General features: G+C 51.0%; 1 protein-coding gene across 8 annotated transcripts in view; it reads left to right on the top strand.

Moving 5' to 3' along the window:
* THRB (thyroid hormone receptor beta) overlaps window positions 1-18,911 on the top strand; it is a 432,236-nt gene that overhangs the window by 309,072 nt on the left and 104,253 nt on the right. For all 8 annotated transcript variants that reach the window (XM_055416746.2, XM_088832732.1, XM_055416741.2 and 5 more), the window contains one exon: window positions 11,252-11,315. In XM_055416746.2, the coding sequence (XP_055272721.1) occupies window positions 11,294-11,315 (22 nt within the window). In that variant the 5' untranslated portion in view covers window positions 11,252-11,293. The remainder of the gene's footprint in view (window positions 1-11,251; window positions 11,316-18,911) is intronic.

Below are 18,911 nucleotides of genomic sequence, written 5' to 3'. Positions count from 1 at the left end.
TCAAGGCAGATTCCAGAGGAAGCAAAACCCGAGTTTCTCCTGGGTACCACCATCTCCAAGGCTTAAGATGGGCAGGGGTTCAATGGTGGAGTCGTTTTTTAAGCAGCTGTCTGGGGCAGGGGTGCGGAGTTGCCTTAACTCGCCTTCAAATGCTTTTAAGAAACCAGTAAAACGTGATCGGCTTTGGTGTTAGCATTTTTTTTAATTAAATTAATTTATTTATTTTAATTGGAGGCTACTTACGTTACAGTATCTTGGTGCTTTTTGCCATACAGTGCTAGCGTTGTGTTTCCCCCGCGTGTCTGTGGTTTTCCGTGCCTGCATCGTGGGGAGTCCCCTCCCCACCCGTAAACACTTGGGCGTCGGGTGGGTCTGTCTGTGGCTCAGGGACGCCGCCTGCCTCTCCACCAGGTGTCAGCAGAGGCAGCTTGAACCGCTTGCTTTGGCCAGCGAGACCTCTGTCGAGGTTGTTTCTGCTGCGGTGTCCGAGGTGCCCTCAGACCAGCCATCTGCTTCCTCTTAGGAGGGGGGCTTCTTAGAGGCACTCAGGGGTGATGGCCCACCTCTCGAGCAGGGGAGCCACGAGTGAGTATGTTCCAAACACAGCAGGCAGCGGGTCGAGCCTCCTGGCGTCGGCCCCATAGAACTGTTCCTGGCCAGTCTCCTCCTGACTTTTCTGTCACTGGGTTATGCAGCTCGAAACGGGTCCAAGTGCCACTCAGGGTGTCAGTAAGTTAGAGGGAATAGAGGGCTTTGGATTCCCTGGGGGCTGGGGCGGTTGTCGGAAAGCCCACTCTGATCCCAGGAACCTCAGCCCTCCCACTGCTGGCCGCGCCTTAAAGCAGAGGTGACTTTTCCACAGGCTGTGACCCCGGCCCCTCCCACGCAAGGATGCAGGAACACCCGCAAAGGGCAGGCACGTCTGTCCTCTCATCCGCCCGCTCCCCTTGAGGTGGATGACCTTCCCCACCGGGGGCTGTGGCTCTTGAACACCCCCCGCGTCATGCTGTTGATAACGGCAGGCCGCACGCTCCTTCCAAGCCATGTGTGCAGGGAAAGGGGAAGGAATTCAGCGTTGTTGTCGTTCAGTCGCTCAGTCGTGTGCGTCTCTTTGTGACCTCATGGACTGCAGCACGTCAGGCCTCCCTATCCTTCACCATCTCCCGGAGCTTGCTCAAACTCGTGTCCATCGAGTCGGTGATGCCATCCAACCGTCTCATCCTCTGTTGTCCCCTTCTCCTCCTGCCTTCAATCTTTCCCAGCATCAGGGTCTTTTCCAATGTGTTGGCTCTTGGATCAGGTGGCCAAAGTACTGGAGCTGTGATTCAGTGTGGACATAGATTAAAAGGAAGGGTAGGAATGAGCCCCGGAATGAGATGGTTGCCCTTGAGTTAAAATCATTTTACCAAGAACTGAAAAATCAGCCACAGCCATTTGAGCTCAGTTTCAACCACAGAGCCGGGCTGTGTTGCCTGATGCCTGGGGGAGAAACGCTTCCAATGACTGCCAAAAATCTGAAAAGGGAGTTGTGGGTTTGCCATCAGGAGTGTCCTGATGTCTCTGATGTGGGGCCCTTGCCTCCCACAGTGCCCAGCAGAGGACTTCTCCCTGCCTGCACTCCAAGGGGCGATGCCCTGGAACGAACACCTGGGCCCCATCACAGGGCAGAGCTGCTACTATTTGCCGACATTTTAATTAAGTAACTCACGGTCTCATGTTACATTTTAATCAACCTAATCCCTCGTCTAACTGTGCTGCTGCTGCTGCTGCTAAATCACTTCAGTCGTGTCCGACTCTGTGTGACCCCATAGACGGAAGCCCACCACGCTCCCCCGTCCCTGGGATTCTCCAGGCAAGAACACTGGAGTGGGTTGCCATTTCCTTCTCCAATGTGTGAAAGTGAAAAGTGAAAGTGAAGTCGCTCAGTCGTGTCTGACCCTTGGCTTTGTAAATATTTTCCTTGTACTGAATTTCGGGGGTTTTTTTGTTTGTTTTTTATTTTAATGTTTGTGTGTGTGCTTAGTCACTCAGTCGTGTCCGACTCTTTGTGACCCCATGGACTGTAGCCCGCCAGGCTCCTCTGTCCATGGGATTCTGCAGGTCAGAATACTGGAGTAGGTAGCCGTTCTCTTCTCCAGGGGATCTTCCCGAGCCAGGGATCGAACCCAGGTCTCCCACATTGCAGGCGGACTCTTTACCGTCTGAGCCACCAGGGACGCCATAGCTGCTGGGTAACTGTTGGCTAGAAGAATGTGTGGACACAGAATCAGGTAACAACCATGTCTGAGGCAAATAGTCATTATACTCTAGGGAGTTTGTCATAATCAAGGGAGGTATCCTACTTTTAATGTTTACCTACCTATCTGTCTGCACCAGGTCCTAGCTGCGGCCAGCAGGATCTCTTTAGCGGTGACCTTCGAACTCTTAGCCGGGTCATGTGCCGTCTAGTTCCCTGACCAGGGGTGGAAGCCAGGCCCCGGGCATTGGGAGCGTGGAGCCTTAGCCACTGGACCACCAGGGATGTCCTTGCACTGAACTTATCATACTACTCTCCCAAGTGGAAATGGTAGATCACAGGGTTGTATGGTTTGAATAGCCCTGCCATCTCTTCTCTGTGAGTGCTTAAGTTATAACAATCATCAGAAATTCAACCATTACGCAGTCACTTCATGGGGTCCTAGACTTGCTATTAAAATGCAAAGACCTCAGGGAAGGACTGTTGGGGCTGCATTTGGGATGCTGTAAAAGTAGCTACAAATTCACCTGTGTCCCCAACCCTCCTGGATCCCTGTAACAATTTTAAATGAACTCGAAAGAGAAAAAAATTCACAGAAAGTAAACTTCAATCTGGGAAGAGGAGACAGGAGCAATTCCACCTCCATGTTGTGCTGGGGTCTCGGGAGGTGGGCTTCGGTGCTGTTATGTCTTTTCAGCCCACCTCAGGGCGCCCCTAGAAGCCAGATAATAGCTCCAGTGTCCCACCATGACTGGGGCTGGCCAGGGGATGAGCGGGTGGTGATAATAGTGGCTATCATGACAAACACAGAGACTTCCCTGGCGATCCAGTGCTTAAGACTCCAAGCCTCCATTGCAGGGGACGCGGGTTCAATCCCTGGTCGGGGAACTAAGATCCCACATGTCGCACAGCGCCACCCCAGAATAAATAAATAAAATAATGAAGACATCCTGCCAATACCGTGGGTCGGTGTCCGACGTTTTAAATTTACAAAGCATTTTCAAGTTCCCTGGTCCTCATCATAACCTGAAGGCTTGGGGGACGGTGGCCCAATCCACAAAGGTGGCTCGGAGAGTTAAGACACCCAGCCAAAACGTGCAAACTGCAGCCTGAGACTCAAAGCCATCCGGAATGACTCTCAGCCCAGGCATCTGCTCGCCATCCTTGGGACTGAGCTTGTTCCCACAAAGATTCCCAAACATCAGGGTCAAAGCTTTGACGCGGGGCAAGGGAAAAAATCAGACACTCCAGCGGGGAGAGCGGGAGAGTGGTGACCACCCTGCCCTCCCGGCGGCTGCAGCCCCCTCGGAGGACGCAGCCTCTGCCCAGCCGTGACTCCAGACCCAGAGACAGGTGGTGGGGGGCCAGGTCAGCGTGGGGCTGGGAGGGACACTGGCCCCACAAACCCCCGTGGTGCCCAGCGCCCCACAGCCCTAGTCAACACCCCCCTGGCCGTCCACACACACCCTCACGACACACCCCAAGCTGCTGCCTTCTTGACATCTCCCCAGCCTCTGGCGGCCTCCTGCGGGGGAAGCCCGGGGTGTCGCTGTGTCGGTGATGTGAGCGCTGGTCAGTCCAACACTGAGAACCCCCCCGGGATTCTTCGTCTCAGCCTGGAGCCTGTGATAGCCCAAGACGCGAGCGTCTGACCTTGTAAACCGAACCGAGAGGGTTGCCTGTGGACGGGACCCCTGCCCACCCCGCGCAGCCTGCTCTCGGCTTCCTTGGGCGGGCCGGGTAGCACACGCGGAGGACACAACAGAAGACCGTGCATGGCTCACCATCCAGACACCCTGAGGCCAAGGAGAAGCGAGCTCGGACCGCAAACACCCTTCCCAGGAAAGGTGGCTGCAGAGCCGTGAGGGGGGCGCGTGTCTCATTCATTTATTGGAGCATAGCTGGTCTACAGTTGCGTTAGCTGCCGCTGTACAGCAGCGTGGCTCAGTTATACATGTGTGTACATTCTTTTCTGTATTCATGGTGATGCATGTTCCATTTCCATAATGTGCAGACTCTGTAAGCAGTGACTTAGTTGGTCTTCGTGGAAAGACTTTTCCCAGGGGTTTTTCATGGTTGTCCCTTCAAGGTTGTGGTTTTGATGAGGACGAAAGGACCCACGAGGGGACACAGGGCGTGCAGTCAAGGCCAGGGCCTCTGACAAGGTGGGGTTCTCTCTGGTCTAACTTGGTGAATTTGGACACCAGACAGGAGAGTAGCGGTGATCCCCTGCCAGCTGGTGCCACCGAAGGGGTCGGGCTCCTCAGCACCGAGGCAGAGTTAGCTTCTCAAGTCAGGTCACTCCCTGAAGGACCTCCCACAGCACCCAGTTCCTCACAGGACCAAGTCCAACACCCATAGCAAACCTCCCAAGACCCTAGACCATCTGGCCCCAAGTTATCTTTACAGCTTCGCTCTCAGCCACTTCCTGCCCCAGCCCCACTTGGCATCACAGCCCCTGGGCCAGGATGCAGCGCCTTCTACTCCTGCGTTCACAAGCCAAACCTGGTCCCCTGCCGGGAAGGTTCCTGGCTTCCTTTTCAAAGCCAACTTCCACGGTCCCGTCATGCAGACAGAATCATCACATTCTCCCCTGAGCCTCCAAATGTACCTTTCTCCCTCCTGTCCCGCTCTGCTGCCCCGAAGGTTCAGGGTGGGTCTGCTCCCCAGGGGCAGGCACCATGAGTGGTTCATCTCGAATGATCCAGAACTTGGGTTGGTTTCTGAGGTCGTGGATGAGGCAGCCCTGGACCAGGGCCTCAGGTGAGGGGCCTCTTTAGCCTCCAGAATTGCTGCTCAGAAACCATTCTCCTTTCACCCACAAAGGGATCTGCTGCTTGGAGGTCCTGTCCTCTTTGCTACCCACCAAAAACAGCTCTCGGGTCTCCTTTTCATCCTTTGCAAGAGGTTATATTCAGTTTATGTCCTTTCCATGCATGTCTGCCTTTTAACAGGGATCTTGGTGTGCAACTGGAGTGTCGTGTGGCATCTGACGGGTTGTGTGTATGTGTGTCTGCAGAGCCCACAAAAATAAATGCCGATTTGTCTGTCTGTGTCCTTCATACGTTCCTTGAGTAGACAACACCCCCAAATAGGCGAGATCCACCAAGCTGAAGGATTGAAGCTCTAGAGGAGAATGTTAAGGGGCTCTGTTAAGGAGTTTTAAGGATGGAGTACCCCCTTAGCATGGAATGCATGCACTGCTTTGTTGCATGATAAAGACGCTGGCTGTCTCCTGAGAGGCTCCTTGTGCCCTGAGAACAGAGGCAGCCCTGGACAGGCTGTGTGCCCTTGGTGTGTTTGCTCTGCCTCCGCGACTTCTTTGCCAGAGCGGGGAGAGTCCCCTTCTGCAGTGCCCAGCAGCACCTCTGCCCCCGTCCTGCGCCGACTGACTCGCTGAAACTCTGCAACTCCACGGACTGCAGCCCGCCAGGCTCCTCCATTCGTGGGATTCTCCAGGCAAGAACACTGGAGTGGGCTGCCATGTCCTCCTCCAGGGGATCTTCCTGATCCAGGGATCGAACCCAGGTTTCCTGCATTGCAGGCAGATTACTTACTGTCTGAGCCACCAGGAACCGCATGCAGCCTAGTTTGGCCGCAGTCCCCGAGCCCACAGGGGATGCGTGGACCCAGAGTCTTCCAAAGTCCCTAAACCTAATTCTTTTTTTTTCTAACCTTAAACTTTTTATTTTGTATTGGTGTTTAGCCGATTAACAACGTTGTGATAGTTTCAGGTGAGCAGTGAAGGAACTCAGCCATACATACACGTGTATCCATTCTCCCCCAAACTCCCCTCCCATCCAGGCTGCCACATGACACTGAGCAGAGTTCCATGTGCTATAGAGTAGGTCCTTGTTGGTCATCCATTTCAAAAATGGCCGTGTGTACATGACCTTCTCAAAGTCCCTAACTGTCCCTTCACCCTAGCAACCATAATTTCGTTTTCTAAGTCCTTGAGCCTCTTTCCATTTTCTAAGTTCCTTTGTATCTTTTCTTTTTAGATTCCACGTAGAAGGGTTGTCATATGTCCATAATAATCCCACTCTCTTTTCAGTTTCGGAGTTCCAGATGGCAACGTTCCATCATGTGTATTTTTAACATATAAACGCATTTCATGTGTTTGAGAGGCGAAGGCCCACTTTTTCCTTCCCTCCACGGGGAATGTTTTGCCCTGGGGGCCCTGGCCTGGGACAGAGAATGGTGGAGCGGGCAGAGGAAGTCCCGGCCCCCAGCCACTCTCAGCACTGCCTCCTGGCACATGGCTCACGTGGCTTGGATTTTCAGCTGCTCTTTGTCGGTGGCGTCTGCCTTCCCAGCCAGCTTGTAAAATGGCCTGTAAATTCCATGAGCGCCCAGGGCCTCTGGGTTGAACGTGTTTGCATCCCCAGTGTTTATCCCTGGATTAAATACTCATGTCACGTTAATCTCCGTGTCTTCACATTTCTACCTCTTAAATGTCATGAGAGTCGCTCCCCTATCAGCACCTTCACCATCACCCACCAAGTTCCAGCTCCCTTCCTCTCTCCCCCAGACCTACCACGGCTTCCTGGCTGGTCTGTTTTCACTCAGCAGCCACTGCAAAATTTTAAAAACTCAGCTTTGGATCACTTCCCTGCTTCAACCTGTGTGATTTGAGGGAATTTCCTAGTTTTTCTATACAAGGCTTGTTTCTTGCAGAGAGGTTCATGGACCTCAGGGACAAAAGGAGGAGAATAAAGCACTAAGTCCTTTGCTGGGGAGAGGCCTATCATAAAGAAGAGTCTTCAGATACAGGGTCACCTCCACCAAGAAGCTTTCCCAGATTGCCCCTGGTAAAAATGACTTCTTCCCTCGTGGCCCAGTCTGCCCTGAAGAAGACACATCAGGTGAAACCTGTCTGCACATTTCATTGGTGTTGCACAGTTCTCTCCCTCTGGTAGATTAGAAGCCCCACATGGACAGGCTTAAGTGCTGTCTTTGGACAAAGCCTGGGGCAGCTCCTGGACAGAGTTGGCCCTCCGTTAGGCCTTTGGACTAACCAGTCAAACAAATGAATGTCTCATGGGAAATGAATGTTCGGGTTCAGCAGTGGTTCACTAGGGACTAAGCTAAGGGCACACTCAGTTGGTGCTGAAACGCTGCGGCTGTCAAGGGACCCTCACCTCCGAGGGGCGGCTTGCAGACCCTCACTGGGGCTTGCCAGAGGCCCCTCTTCCCAGAGCAGTGGGCCTCTCGTAACGGTGGCCTCCAGGGCAGGGGTGGCACTGCAGTCACATTGCCCCCGACCTCCTCCCTGCGCCCAGTCACCCGCCCCAGGGAGAAGCCCCGAGCTCTTTCCACCTTCCCACAAGTGAAACATTCGGCTTCCTTCCTCTTCAAGCTCTTTGAACTTGGTTTCCTTCTTGGACACCATGACCCCCGGGATGGCTCCGGAGGGGAGGTTCTGTGCATCCCCGCTCTGAACAGAGCATGGGCTGAGACCCTCCCTGTGCCGGGGGTGACCCCGGAGCAGCCCTGGGACACCTGCCTGCTCAGAGCGTTTAGCCACCGTCTAAAGCTTGAGAGCTCATTGCAGGAAAATAGCAGCAATTAATTTGAAACTCTAGTGTGCTGCAGGAATAGGAACAGAAATATACTATTAATGCTACAGGATTATTAACAGTTGAGTGTAGTGCAGTAATAAAGTGCTGGAGTAATAGGAATGGAGTATACTATTAATCCTCTAGTGATGGTAACAGTATAGTATATGTAGTCATACTAATGTGCTAGAGTGATAACAGGAATGTGTTATTTTTTATTGAAGCATAATTGATGTACAGTGTTGTGTTAGTTTCAGGCATATAGCAAAGTGCAGGAATGTATTAGTGCTGGAAAAATGGAAACAGTACACTATAGTGCTTCCCTGGTGGCTCAGATGATAAAGAATCTGCCTGCAATGCAGGAGACCCAGGTTTGATCCCTGGGTCAGGAAGGTCCCCTGGAGAAGGAAATGGCAACCCACTCCAGTATTCCTGCCTCGAGAATCCCAGGGACAGAGGAGCCTGGTGGGCTACAGTCCCTGGGGTTGCAGAGTCAGACACGACTGAGTGACCAAATACCGCGCCGCACACACATAGTATAGTGTAGCAATGCTGAAGTGCTCTAGTCATTGGAACAGGAGTTGTTATTTTTATTGGCGTATAATTGATTTACAGTGTTGTGTCAGCTTCAGGTGTACAGCAAAGAGCAGGAATGTGCTCAGTGCTGCGGTAGAAGGAAAACAGCACTAAATAGCAAAATCAGGACTAAATTTCATGGCGGTAACAATACATTTTAAGTCTTAATAAGATGTTTTTCCTCTTCCAGGCTACTTTCTGCTTCACACACAATAACTTTCTACAGTTCCTATGCTGTTCTATTGAAATTTTTAAAAGAGAGCTATTTTTAAAGTGTTGGTATAGCAAGAATATAACTGGGATTTTGTAGCTTCACCTTCAAGATGCTTAAAAGGACACAGAACTCTTCTGACACACTTGTATTAATGCTGTGTTTTGATATGGGTGTTATCAGTAGGGATCCCTTCGGTGGCATGGGGCAAAGATCTACCTGGACCCAGCCTGGGTGATGTCTGTCTTGCTCAGGAGGCTTGGGGAGGGTGGGGGACACAGCTGGGCCTCCAGGAGATGTGCAGGCAGGGGGTTGAGACCAGAGGGCTTTCTTGTCCTTGCGGTTTTCGTTGAATGTCATGCCCACCCTCTATCTCATGGTCAGGCTTTTGCCTTGTGGCCAAGAGACATGGCCTCAAGCAGTCTGAGAGTTTCAGCTTCTGATAAATTCTGCCACCGCAGGGACTTCCCTGGTGGTCCAGTGGTTAGGAATCGTCTGCCATTGCAGAGGACAGGACTCCGATCCCTGTTCTGGGAAAATCCCCCATGCCATGGGGTAACTCAGCCAGCGAGCTGAGACCACGGTGCCGGCGCACCCAGAGCCTGTGCTCCACGAGAGAAGCCTCCAGAATGAGAAGCCCACCCTCCACAACCGGACAGTGGCCCCCACTCGCTGCAGCTAGAGAAAGCCCACCCAGCTATGAAGAGCCAGCACAGCTAAAATTAAATAGATACTTTAAAACTTCTGCCACCAAAGATGGAGTACACAGCCTTCCCACTTCCTCTATCTTTCTCTTCCTGCCTCCAAACACCCCCCAGATGCTAGGTGGAGCACTCCGGCGGGTCCAGCAGAGGCGTTCTTCATCCTCACCCGGAACATTCAGAAGCCGCGTCCAGTTAGGACGTGGCTGGGTCTGCAGGGTGGGAGGGGGTTGAGGGTGACTCCGTCTCTAAGAACGAGAGGTCTGGACAGTCGCTTCTAGAGGTGTGATCTGAGCTCAGGGGCTCTCAGAACCTGGTTCTCTGACTCCCAGCACAGCTGGCAGTTGAAGGAGACGGAGCAGGGGCTTGTGGCTGGTGACCCTTCAAGTGTCCGTCAGTAGCAAGAACACGTTTCCCAAGTAGCTAATCCTCACTCTTGTACCAGATGCCAGTTCAGGGGTCTCATCCCACGCCAAATCAACTGTCATTCATTTGATTTTATTCACTTATTCGGCGTGCGCTTCCTGAGTGTCTGTTTTGTATCTTACACTCTGCACATTCAAATATAAAAATGACAAAGACGGTGCCGGCCACAAACAGCTTACAGTCTAGTGGGAAAGGCAGCCTCGGAAACATGTGACGACCAAGGTGTGACCATCAAGCCATGCATTCAGGGCCGCGGGATTAGACATGGAGACAGCTAAGGAGTGCGTGCTGTCATGTCCAACTCTGTGTGACCCCATGGACTGTAGTCCACCAGGCTCCTCTGTCCATGGGATTCTCCAGGCAAGAATACCAGAGTGGGTTGCCATTTCCTCCTCCAGGGGATATTCCCGACCCAGGGATCGAACCCACATCTCTCATGTCTTCTCAGCCCTGGCAGGGGGGTTCTTTGCCGCCAGCACCACCTGGGAAGCCCCAGAGGAGCAGTGGCGGAATGCAAGCCCAGGTTGCAGGCACAGGCCCCATGTACCTCTTCTCCAACGACTCGTGTTTACCTGGCACTTTCACTCACATCCTGGTTACACTCCAGAAACACCAGCCTGGTGACGCGGGTACATCAGGTGTTCCTGTCCTCATCTTGCCCGTGAAGAAATCACAATCGCACAGCGAGCTCGTGACAGCCGGCCCTTGCACCCTCGCCCCGTGCCTGAGCCACCCTCCGCCGCTGCATACGGCAGCCCTTCTAGAAAAAGAGCTCTCCTCCTGCCCTGTCCCCGGCAGCACGCAGAAGGGCTCCGGCCCACGCTCAGCAGCCGGGGGTCACCATCTGTGAGTCCCTCAGCGCTCCGCTCCGCCGCTGCCTCTGGTCCCTGATCCTCCGCGCCTCCGGCCCGCGCTCCTGTGAGCCCACCTCCGCCTGCTGCCCTCGGACCTCACGGATCCAGCGGCGAGAGGGGGCCTCCACAGTGCCTGAGGAAAAGGCACGCCTAAGATGAGGACATGGATCCCGTCCTCCGGAGCAGGCTGGCTAAGACTGCAGCGTGCACGCGAGTCACCTGTGGGCTCGTCCAAATGCAGATTTGATGGAGTGGCTTTGACGTAGAACCCAAATTTTCTATTTCTAGCAAGCTCCCAGCGATGCTAAAACTGCTGCCCCAGAGGTCACAACTGGAGACCCAAGGATCTGGGTTGAAGACACTAACATAACTGAGCCGCTCTTGGGAAAAAGAGCAAATCCACTCAACTGGTGCTTTCTTAAAAACTTGAGATGGAAAACAGGCATGTGACCTTGAATGAAATATTACTATAAAGACATGTTTATAGAAGGAACCCTGAGATGAAAGTTGAAAGGTCTGGTAAACTTACCTGTATGACACAGCCCACCCCTGCTTCACTTTCCTCCCTTCTGAGTTGAAAGTAACAAATCACCTCAAGCTAATTAATGCACGTGATATTGTTTGGAACGAAGCCTCATGGAAAACGCAGGTTCTAACCCATGGTATTTTTCTTGTCTTTTTCTCTATAGGAGACATCAGTGAGAAAAGGGATGCAGAATGATTACTAACCCATGACTCCCAACAGTATGACAGGTACCTGTTTTCTTTGTGTGCCTCCATTTTTGTTCCACCCAAAGAGACATACAGGCTTCCTGAAAGGCCAACCTAAGTCTTAGCAACAATGATGTCCAAGTCAACGAATGTTATTAAATGCAAATATATCCATACTCTATAGTTACTTTTGAGATTGTATAAATCTTTCACCTTTTACTGAAGACTGCCACGAAGGGCTGGGGGCGGGAAGAAAAACACCCAAATATATCCCGTGACTACATCCCAACAAACGTGCTTCCGGGTTTCTCAGAAGCTATGAGATGCAGCATCACCAGAAACACGATGAGAGGAAATTATAATTCCCAGTGAAAGCCTAGTTTTCCTCCATCTCAGGGTCGCCCTCTCACACCCAATATGTTTCCTTTCACATTATTTAAGAAGTGGCTCTATGTACTCAGTGACCGCTGAGTTCAGGCCTCCTCCTAAATGGAAGACCCAGCAGCAGAATCAGGGTGGATATGTTCAGAGCATACAAGGCAAATTGAGCCAGAAACTCTTAGCAAGGGGCAGAGGAGAGAAAGAATGCCTCCCCACCCCTAGGAACAGAAGGTTGTAATAACACGGATTCTCTGTGCAACGCACAGAGCTGAGATTACAACCTCAGAGGCCCCAGCAACCAGGCAGAAAACACCCATGCCTGAAACAGCTGGGTGTCGGGAAAAGCAAACACCCAAGACAGGAGAGCCAGGTTCTCTCCAAAGAGAAAACACTCCTCCACCCCTGACAATCACCAACAGCAGGGAGGGAGCCCAGCGTGTCCAGAGATTTCAGATTTTCAAGAGAAGCTGGAAATCCAGATTTAGACTGAAATATCCCCATTTCTAAATATAAGCGGTTAACATATATACAAAAAAAATCAAGGATCCATGGGCCAGTCAAAATATGTCTGCTGACTAGACTCGGCCATGGGCTCTCAGTTTATAACACACCATCCAGCCCAGCCCCAACCCTGGAACGGTCGTTTGGTTACCATGGCAGCAGGGCAGGTCCCCACAGACCTCAGCCCTTTGCAAGCTTACACGCTCACTAATGCCTGTAGCATACACCTCCAACATCATTCCATGCCTCTCTGCCCATCCACGCTCGAGTTCCTGGGGCAGCAAAAAGACAGAGCACCTGGGCACACTAGAGCGATTCACACCTGTAGGAATTGAGCACCTGGGAACCCATCTCATCTTCCCAGCTTAGTTCTCAGGAACAGGCACCAAAACACACCCAGCCCCATTTCTGTGCCACTGGCACCTCTACCACCGTAGCATGAAAAGCCATGGGCGGTAGGTAAATAGGCTTGGCTGTGTCTCAATAAAACTTTACAAAACAGGCAACAGGCCAGCATTGGCCCGAGGACCATCGTTCGCTGAGTCCTGGTCTAGAAGTCAGGATAGTCTTTTGTTGAGCAGAATCCCCAGGCCTAGCCAGCTCATCTCCAGGACCAAGCTGGGAATCCGGGCTCAGCCTAGGATGGTTCTAGATTAAGCCAACTTTCAGCTAGTCTGTGGCTGCAGGCCACTGTCCCTGCAGGCTGGGCTGGAACCCATTACCTCCCTGTGGAGGAGGAAGTTTTTGCTTCCCAGCATTTGCTTCATGGCATGGAAACTAACAACAGTTCCATTTTTAAAAGAAATCGATCCACACACACATATGCTCAGCCTATGCTAATAGGCTCAGCAGAGAAAATCATTGCTTTAGACGCCCTGTTTGTGGGTGAAATTGAAGTGTCCTTTTTCCTCTGTCTTTTCCTATGGTTTCGAGCTGCGTGTTTATTTTTAGAAATCTAAAAAGAGACCATAATAAAGCTGTAAGTCATCAGAACTAAGTGCTGGCTTTAGAAGCATAACTTAAAGGGCAAATATGCATATTTTCTGTCTGAAACACATAATGGGTAATATCGCTGTTATGCAATACAGGAAATCAATTAACCTTTATGAAAAGAAAACCAATTTTTAAATTGAACAGGAGTAAGAACATTGAATCTGTTTTGCTAAAACAGCAGACCAGCATTTTCAGATTGGAAAAAAAAAAGCCTTCAGCCACAGCACTTAAGAAATTTCTGCATTTTGCATTAACTCAAATGAAGAATGGTTTATTCTCTGGAGCTGCTTAATATCAGCTGCAGAGGACTCAGGTCCTGCTTCAGTGTTCTCATTGCTCTGCCCTAACCTATGTAATGTTTGGACCGTATGAAATCTCCGAAAATACAGATTCTTAGAGGGAAGGAAGGAAGTGCCCTGATCCCTTATTTTATTGCAACGGTTCCCAGCCTTTTTGGCATTAGGGACTGCTTTCATGCAAGACAGTTTATCCACAGACCAGGGCGGGGGAAGGATGGTTTCAGGATGGTTCAAGCACAGTAGCATTCATGCTTTTCTGATCCTGTGTGGGCTGCGTGCTGAGTCACTTCCGTCGTGTCCAACTCTGTGACCCGCCAGGCTCCTCTGCCTGTGGGATTCTCCAGGTGAGAATACTGGAATGGGTTGCCACGCCCTCCTCCAGGGGATCTTCCCGACACAGGGATCGACCCCACATCTCTTACATCTCCTGCACTGGCAGGTGGGTTCTTTCCACTAGGGCCACCTGGGAGGGCCTGTGAGCCTAGAGATTATATATGATCCTGCGTCGGATCCTGCTGAGCTGATAGGAGGCAGACCTCAGGCGGTAACACAAGCAACGGGGGCAGCTGTGAATATAGACGGAGCTCTGCTCTCGCCCCTGCTCGCCCCCTGGAGCCTAACAGGCCATGAACCAGCACTGGCCTGTGGCCCTGGGGGTTGGGAACCCCCATTTTACTGGTCTGGAATTAAGCACAGCTTCCAAGGCAATCTGAGGGGACTCTGCTAACATTTATGTCACTGTAATGAGCTCCACTTTGCATAAAATCATGATTCGCACCATAGGAGAGTTGGTTCTAGGATATGAGTGTCTGTCATTTTAAATACCCGAGTGAGAGGCTTTGATGAGAAGGGAACTAAGAACTGGGACTCCTGGCAACGTGCCTGGAGAGGCAGAAACGGGGCTATTCCGTGTGCTCCGAGCTGGTTCAGGGAGTCAGGGTGGGACAGGAGGTCAGCCTGCGATGAAGCTGACCCGTGACTCACAGGCCTCCTGGCGGAGGGACCCAGGCCTCTTCTGTGTGGCCCGCGTGTGCGTCCAGCTGACCCGCGGCGACCCTGGCCCTCTCCTTTCTCCCGCCTGAGGAATCCTGTTCTGTGCGTCCTGGGCGCGGGGAGGAGGGCGGGACGGGGCAGAGCAGAGGCCCAGTCAGCGGTCCAGGGCGTTCACCGCGAGCTCCTGAGAGCGTTTCCACGCTGTGTGTGTGTGTGTGTGTGTGTGCTTTGTCAAAGAGAACAAGCATATTTGTTGGTGGTGGTAGGAGGGCATGAAGGGGAGGGTTCTTCGGCCCCCCGCGCATCTTGTGCAGGGGGGAGGTTGGGGGCAACAGAAAAGGCAGTAGGTGGGGGCGCAAGCCCCGCTCTGCACTACAGAGAAGACTGATCCGATAGCGTACAGCGCAGCCCCTTGTCCTGGTTCGTTACACAGGATGAAAATTACATTTCTTACTACTCCCGAGCTTGAAATGCTTTTGCATGTCAATTGGCCACTTGTGTTTCTTCATCCATAACTTGCTTGCTCCTGTGTGTTGTTTGCTTGCCCACTGCGGATTTTGTATTCTCATTACTTGAACAAGCATTTATTATATTCAAGATAATAACCAAGCAAGTCACCTAATCTCCCTAGAGCTTGAATTCCTTATCAATTAAATGAGAAAGTGAGACTAGTTCATCCCTAATTCTGCCTCCACTCTTAAGATTAGGTTGCACTTAGATTTGAACATCTATAAATCACATTTTCATTAAGTCAGGCATGAGTACCTTGATGGTTGAGTGCAGAGAAAAAAGGCACCCTGGAGAAAGGCTTTTTGTGTTTTGAGACTATGTGAATGGATAGGTTTTTATGAGTCAACCAAAACATCTAAGTTGGGAAAGGTCAGTGTTTTATCATGAAAGAAAGTGAAGTGCTAGTCACTCAGTCATGTCCAATTCTTTGTGACCCCATGGACTGTAGCCCACCAGGCTCCTCTGTCTATGGAATTCTCCAGGCAAGATTACTGGAGTGGGTTGCCATCCCTTCTCCAGGGGATCTTCCCGATCCAGGGATTGAACCTGGGTCTCTTGAATGGCAGGCAGACTCTCTACTGTCTAAGCCACTAGGGTTTTATTGTGAAGCCCATGTCATTTTCCAAGGTGGCCATCTTAGTGTAGACTCTCCCTGATGACCACTCCATCCCTTTAGAGATGGAACCACAGCTGAGCTCCTGTCCTGTGACCTCTGTGACCTCTGTAGGTTACCCCCTCACAGGGTCAGAGGTTGTTCACAGCCAGATAAGAACACCACTCAGAAAGAGCAGATGCTAACAGCTTGTATGTTGTTAGCATTTCCCATCAATATAAATGCTCTTCCAAAATAAGATTCTGTTCACAGCTACTTAGTGACCCATCAAACAGTGATACAGACCCTGCATGTCTGGCTTTTAATATAATATGATTATAAATAATGTTATAATGAACCACAATATAAATAATTTGACACCTCTCATTATTTCCACAGGATAGATTTGCCTAAGTAAAAAAATAAAGAAAGGAAATTCTGGGTCAAAGGAACTGAACATCTTTAAAAACCTCTTCTAGTGACAAATTGTAGCCAGGTTACTGGACCAAACAACAATGCAACGTCCATTTAATCATATACCCTCTAACTTTGGAGTTTTTCCATAGTTTACTTTTGAGACAGGCAATTAATTAGGCAAAGTTTTATTGTAGTTTTTATCAAAGTTTTTCAAAACTTTACATGTTTCTTATTAATAATAGATTTGACTGCACACACGCGCACACACACTTGGCCACTTAAATGTCTTCTTTTGTAACTTACCTATACAGTGAACTTTTCTATTGTACTATTAGTCTTTTTCTTATAATTTATATGTTAAGGATTTAATTTCTCATCTGTCACAAATGTTACAAAGCTTTTTACCATTTCAGTATCCATCTCTGATTTTCATTTATGGCCATATTTGACCTTTTAAAAATGTGTCTTCTTTTGAAGTAATTTCACACTAACAGAAAGTCTGTGAGATGAGCTCAGAGAATACCCAGAGTGCTCAAATGTTAACCTTTTACCACGTTTGCTTAATTCTTTTCTCTCTCTTTCTTGGTGTGTATAATTTCTATTTTGTACCGTTTTCAGGTAAGCTGTGAACATGATGCTCTGACATTCCTGACAAACAGAAATTTCTAGTTTAGATATAGGGAGCTCTAGTGAGGTGTCATTTTAGGCTTTCTGTCTCTGTTCTCCAGCTAAGAAATCTCTTCTGGTGAACACCGCTGGGCAGGACTCAGTGGGTCCTTGGCATGTGTTAGTACTTCTATGCCAACACATAGTTCTTTCCTCTTAGACACAGGCATGACTGGTTAAGGGGGAAGGTTGTCTCAACAAGCACCCTTTATGCACCAACCACACCCCCACGGTACCCTGGCCCTAGCCTCAGAGGGCAGGGAGGGGAAACCCGGCAGTGCTGGCCGTCCGTCTGTCCCTCCTGCCAAGGTTAGGACGGCCACACCCAGGTCTGCGCACTGGTCTCCCAGCAAGGGCCGTACACAGAGGCCAGAGGTGGCTTCGCTTCCTTCCGCACGTTGCACCATGAAGCAGGAGCTTGGACTGTCAGTTTCTGCACTCCTGGCATAATTACTCGGAAGGGGCATCTGAAGGCTTAGGGCACTTTCTTCTGAATTCCTGTTTCCCCAGTCGTGGCCAAAAATAAAACGTGGCCTTGGATTTCAGAGAGCAGGCTATGCACATGACAGTGTGGCCACAGACAGTTTTGGGGAAAGAAAAATATCAATTTGCCCAGATCGCTAGCTCTGCTGTTGGAGGGTGTTGTTGTCTGGGTGTGCTCAGTCGTGTCTGACTTTTTGTGACCCCATGGACTGCAGCCCACCAGGCTCCTCTGTCCACGGGGTTCTCCAGGCAGGGATATTGGAAGTGTGGGTTGCTATTTCCTCCTCCACGGGATCTTCCTGACCCAGGAATTGAACCGGTGTCTCTTATGTCTCCTGGTGCCAATCATAAATGGAAACCTGGCTCTTATTTCTTGGGTATTTAGCCACAGGAAGCAATGGGGCCTCTTTGCCCCCTCCCCAGCATGGCGGGGATTGTTGCTGCTGTTGGTGTTCGGTCCCTAAGTCCTGTCTGACACGTCGCCACCCCATGGACTGTAGCACGCCAGGTTCTGTGGGGCTCTCCGGGCAAGAATACGGGAGCAGGTTGCTATTTCTTTCTCCAGGGGATCTTTCCTACCCAGGGATCGAACGTGGGTCTGCTGCATTGGCCCGTGAATTCTTTACCACTGACCACCAAGGAAGCATGGGGCCCCTCCTCAAAGCAACCAAAATCTCACCACAAGTCAGCAAGAAAGGAAACGCCAGGCTTCCCAAATACGTTGAGGGCAAGGAGGAGGCTGCAGCAGACGAATCACACAGAGACCTTTTAAATTAAAACCCTCCCCATCCATCTCTTCTCTTCACTCCTCAAGTAGCTGCAGAAGCCCCAGGGGAGTCGGGGATCTGGGCGGGGAGGGGGCTTCAGACCCCGCCCCCACGCTGGGAGCCCCGCCCCTTCAAGCTGGGGCCCCCCCCCTCGAGCCGGGAGCCCCGCCCCCACACCGCCCCTTGTCCACCGACACTCTCCCTTCGGAGAGGGTGCCCCCTTGCACCGCGTCTCCCATGTCCGTCCCCCTTTGAGACCCCGCTCAGCAAAACAGAGCTTCCTGTCTATGGAGCTCACCTGAGAAACAAAGGAACGGAAAACCGTGACTGCTTATCATTGTACATTTTCCCCCATCACACACCAAACAGAAAAGTGAGAGCCCCTGCCAGCTGTCCCACCTCTGGAAGAGACGAGACCAGCACCTCAGCTCTAGGTTCCCTCCAGGTTCCAGCATAACAAGGGAAAATCAGGAAAACCACACACACACACACACACAAACACACACACACACACACACACGGGTTCCATCCTTGCTTGGGGAAGTCCTGCATGCCCTGCAGCAAAAAAAAAACAAAAACCCTTCACACATAGAAAGAGAATTTCTGTGCAGCTCATGCATTCTTTTCTTTAACACGATAGCAAATACTTCTTTTTCTCAGGGACTAGGAGGCACGGTGACACCTTCTCCAGTACGAATGGATACAGGATGCCGGACCTTGGTCCATCATCCTCCTGAGGAAGAACTGGCCTCCTGGACTCTGGCTCTGTCTCCCTCCCCTCCCTCACCTCCTTAACGTACTGCTCCCGGAAGAGAGACTTCCTCCTGAAAAATACGGGACTTTGTGAAGGAGACCAAATTCATGTCATCTCACCAAATTGAGCCAGATTCATGAAACCTTCCCTCAAAATTTCCTGGGCACCCAAAGACATTTGCTTCTGGACCACTTTCCAAATTTGAGCTGCAGCCAGGGGGGGTCAGAAAGGTGACATGTCAAAAAAAAAGAATTCTATAAAGTGAAAGGTGGGAACATAAGA

The sequence above is a fragment of the Moschus berezovskii genome, chromosome 26 (assembly GCF_049115385.1).
Source record: "Moschus berezovskii isolate FMDL1 chromosome 26, NW_MosBer_1.0, whole genome shotgun sequence".
In the NCBI taxonomy this organism is placed as follows: domain Eukaryota; kingdom Metazoa; phylum Chordata; class Mammalia; order Artiodactyla; family Moschidae; genus Moschus; species Moschus berezovskii.
The sequence above is the reverse complement of the archived record's forward strand: the minus strand, read 5'-3'. Positions and strand labels throughout refer to the sequence as shown.